Raw genomic sequence first — 4,297 nt, forward strand, 5'->3', positions numbered from 1 at the left:
CCAAAGGAGCTAAATAGCTCAGCAGCAGCAGTAGCAAAAAAGGAAGCAAGTTGCCTCTCAATTAAGTGATATGGACCATGTTTCAAAGCCTAACTCCTCAATCCTGCCATGAAACATATGAACATAGAAAATCTGCACCAGAAAGGCATCGGTCTGTCTTTTCAACTTCATCCCTGCACATACATGGCCAAACAGTTGTGAAATTTTTAGCTGCATCAGAATAGAGAACGATGTAGATAGATGCTAATATGCATAGAAATTCATGTACTAGCAACAAAGAGAGAACCGCAGGATATGGTTCAGCTAATCAATCAAATGCCTCTTTTCTAGTCACAACTAAACAATATCTAACTTGGTAGTAATAACAGCTTTAAATAATCCAGCAAGTTAATTGAAATAGGCGGAGTGATAGGCAATAGGCATAAGAAAAACTGAAGTAGCAGCAAGGGGCACATAAAAAACAATTGATATAACAAGCATTAAGTATTGGAAGCATTTATGGAAAAATAGTGAGCTCACAAACTATAACGCTGGATACAAATAAGGCAGTACAGAGAATGGCTGACACTAGATTACTATACACTACAGAATGGAACAATTCAGAATATTAATAGCTGTGTATATTTATAAGACAAATCACCTTTTTTCTTTTGGACAGGTGTTGCTGCTGATCATGTCAAGGAGATTGTAGGATTCCAGAACCCTTTTATTCCTTGCAATGTCCTGAAAATGCAAAGGGTATCAGCAAAACATACTCACAAATTTATATGCAGAAGATAGAGCAGCAATAAAACATACTCCACATATAGCAATTTTTATGTGCACTCCCAGCTAAATTGGTGGTACTAATAAATACAAAAATCAATCAACTCTGCTCCATTTTAAGCACTATACAATTTTAAGTAATGCAAGAACACAGAACACAGAACACATAACAGAACTGCTAAGTGCTAGGATTTCAGTTTGCTTGAATGAGCACTTCAGCAGAGGCTACCCAAATTAACTCCTAAAAGTACGGAACCAGAGCAAAATCCCACCAGCAAGCATCACAGAATCCTCCTACCACTCACTGAAGGCCAAATACCTTTTGCATGTTGTTGCTACTTATTACTTGTGCACACCAAAGAGTTTAATCAGTTATGTCATTGCATCTTCATCCAGTAGTTAGCATCTTTTCCTTTCTAATCTATTATATCTAGTCTCGCAAAAAAAATCTACAAAGTTGAATTTATTGTATCAGACACGAATCCAGTACTTAGTGGTCACATGCATGCAGCATATGTATCAGACACGGCCGAGATAAGATGCATCCATTAGTTCATGGAACATTACGAGATCTTATTTAATCTTTAGCAGTAGCAGCGGTCAGTTTCTTAGTTTCTTTGGTTTTAAGATAACGTAGAGTTCAGTGTTTCTGGAACAAATAAAAAAGAATGGCAATCACATCAATAGCTATACATGACGACAGTCGTGCACTTACAATGCCATATATCAACAAGCGGAAGCAGCAATAGCGTTCTCTCCAGCAGAACAGGGAGCCATCTGGCTCCCTAACGAATGCTGCGACCTGGTCCCATTCAGACTGAAGCTCCATTCCTGAGATGCAAATTAACGCAACGTGAAACACATCGCCCACGGCCAATCATTTCAAAATTCATCGGATCAGGAGGGAGAAAGTAGAGTCAGAGGGAGATGCTGCTCACCGGATGGGATAAAAAGGAGCCTGATGTCCATGCATTGGATCTGGCGTTGCCCAACCTCCACGGACCGGATCCCACACCACGCCTCGTGCACGAGGCTGCTGCTCAGGCGCCACCACCAAGAAGCCTCGTGTCCAGCTCGTGCCCGCCTCTCGCCCTCGTAGGTGGAGCTTGAGGAGGGACGCGTGGTCGTGCTTGCACTAGCGCCACCGCCAGTAAGCAGGCCTGGGCCATGAGCTCCTGAAGGATCTGAGCGTGGGGGCGAGCTGCTGCTGGAGGAGAGCCCCGGCCGTGCGCTGCCACTGGAGAAGAGCGGGAGAGAAGAAAGGGGGAATTCCTTGCGTGCCATAAAAAAAATCCTAATGTCCTGTGTGTCTCTGTAAAAGTTCAGTGGTCTTCAGTACCACTGTTCTAATTTTTTTTTGCCCCCCATGGCACTGCCATCAGTTTAGGCTCTAACACCGTCAAACTGCAGGTGTGAAAAGTCGAAAATACCCTTAAGTCTAAATATGTCATTAATTTTTTTGAGCATCTTAACGACTTCAAATGAAAAAAACTCAAAACTAGAAAGTTATGGATCTCGTCGAGATCTATAATTTTCATATAAAAATTATCTTTATTTAATTCTGCAAAAAATATGATTTGATTTGATTAATATGTCTTAGAAAAATTATATCTTTTTTTTGTGGAATTAAATAAAGATAATTTTTATATGAAAATTATAGATCTCGATGAGATCTACAACTTTCTAGTTTTGAGTTCTTTTTATTTCAAGTCGTTAAGATGCTCAAAAAAATTAATGACATATTTAGACTTAAGGGTATTTTTGACTTTTCACACCTGCAGTTTGACGGCGTTAGAGTCCAAACTGACGGCAGTGGCATGGAGGGCAAAAAAAAGTTAGAGCAGTGACGCTGAAGACCGCTGAACTTTTTCAGGGGCACACAGAGCATTGCGATCTTTTTTAATAGCACACACGGAATTCCCCTGAGAAGGAAAGAGGCGGTGGCGGCTGGTGACGGGAAGAAATGAGAGACAGGATGAGGGTTAGGGTTCGAGGTGGAACCCTATTTTATACTTCCTTGGCGCATCGATAGTCGTTCGATCTTGAATCAATGGCCAACAAATTATGGGCCAGGTACAGTAACAGGCCGGTTTTAGGGTTTATGCCTTTGGATTTTTGCTCTTAAATGCATGCTTGGGCCTTCGAATTTAATGACTGCAGCATTCTCTGGCCCAACAAGGCGCTGTAGAAAATTAAAAGTATTCTATAAATTAAAATACAAATATATATTTAGTGAATTTTGGGATAGTAAATTATTTCAATTGAATAAGTCATCAACAACAAAGTTGTACAACTTATCGAGATCTACAACTTTTGTTTAGTTCATTTCTCCATCCGACTTTGTTTGAACCATTTGAAATTTAAATTTCAAAATATGACAACCTCAAATAGAATTTTGGGGCAGAAAATGATTTCAAATGGAATAGTTAGCAACAACAAAGTTGTACAACTCATCAAGATCTACAACTTTTACTTTGGTCATTTGTTCATGTGACTTTTTTTGAACAAATCAAAATTTGAATTTCAAAAAATAATAACTTCAAACAAAATTTTGAAACACTAAATGATTTCAGCTGAAAAAGATATGGATATAAAAGTTGTACAAGTCATTAATATCTTGTAGCACCCGGTTTTAAGAACAAAACCAGATACACACCATATATGAGCCTAGGAAGTCAAATCTCACATATAGCTACAAATAAGGATAATATCGAAAGACAATGCTTAATATATAACATACTTAGTATAAAGAATGTAACCTCAGATAGCAAACAGCGGAAAGACAACTCCGATCCTCAGGTGAAGACTCCAAATCCACAAGGACAACTGACTGGTTGATCACAAGCCTAATTCCTTCAAACTCTAGCAATCTGGTACCCATCTGGGATTTTTATCCAAATAATTGAAAAATAAAGCAAGCGTAAGTACATGTCGTACTCAACAAATATAACATGGGGTTCATGAGGCTCAAAAGGCTGACACTGGTTTAACTGCGATTAGCTTTTAATGAGTCATCTTTTAGCAATTAGGTGGCAACAAGTTTATCACAAGCCCATAAACACATGATCAGGTAAACATGAATATTGAATAGCATAAACAGTTAACCATTAGTGAGCATTTTCATCATTAGTATCATCAGTGTCCATCATCTATTCCGTAAATGTTCCAAGGCCGCTCGTGATCGTGAGCACGGCTAATATACCAGTTTTACACTCTGCAGAGGTCGTACACTTTCACTGTGAGTCGTGATTTACCCTTTCGCCCGAGGCGGCCAACCTCTTGACCCACTACCAAGGAAGGTCGATAGGGTTCACTATGAAGCCTTTTAAAGGTTCGTCTAACAAGTTAGGGCCATTAGATTCACTCGGCAAACAGATGTAGAGCCCTCCTTCCCGATGGCACATTGACACGTAGCCTATACACATGGGGATAGAGGCCGCACTATACCCGATTCAGCAAGCCATTCTTACGCCAATAAAGGTAACCACTAACAAGCTAGAAAAGGTCCTCATGCTGAGCTAAAGCCAGAGTC

General features: G+C 39.8%; 1 protein-coding gene across 1 annotated transcript; it reads right to left on the minus strand.

The window, feature by feature from the left end:
• LOC136543598 (uncharacterized) lies at positions 1-2,049 on the minus strand. Its single transcript, XM_066535994.1, has 4 exons — positions 1,704-2,049; positions 1,481-1,596; positions 641-723; positions 1-173 (listed from the first exon to the last, which is right to left on the minus strand). Exons 1-4 carry the CDS (start codon positions 2,047-2,049, stop codon positions 98-100), a joined length of 621 nt encoding a protein of 206 aa, XP_066392091.1. The 3' UTR covers positions 1-97.
• Between the last annotated feature and the right edge of the window lie 2,248 nt (positions 2,050-4,297).

The sequence above is a fragment of the Miscanthus floridulus genome, chromosome 3 (assembly GCF_019320115.1).
Source record: "Miscanthus floridulus cultivar M001 chromosome 3, ASM1932011v1, whole genome shotgun sequence".
Lineage (NCBI taxonomy): Eukaryota > Viridiplantae > Streptophyta > Magnoliopsida > Poales > Poaceae > Miscanthus > Miscanthus floridulus.

Excerpts from the sequence above, each read along its gene's own strand:
- LOC136543598 (XM_066535994.1), bottom strand. The coding sequence starts at position 2,049 with ATGGCACGCAAGGAATTCCCCCTTTCTTCTCTCCCGCTCTTCTCCAGT. Across the intron at positions 1,597-1,703 it reads GCTCCTTTTTATCCCATCCG|GAATGGAGCTTCAGTCTGAA; the intron begins GTGAGCAGCATC and ends TTTGCATCTCAG. Across the intron at positions 174-640 it reads ACCTGTCCAAAAGAAAAAAG|GGATGAAGTTGAAAAGACAG; the intron begins GTGATTTGTCTT and ends ATGTATGTGCAG.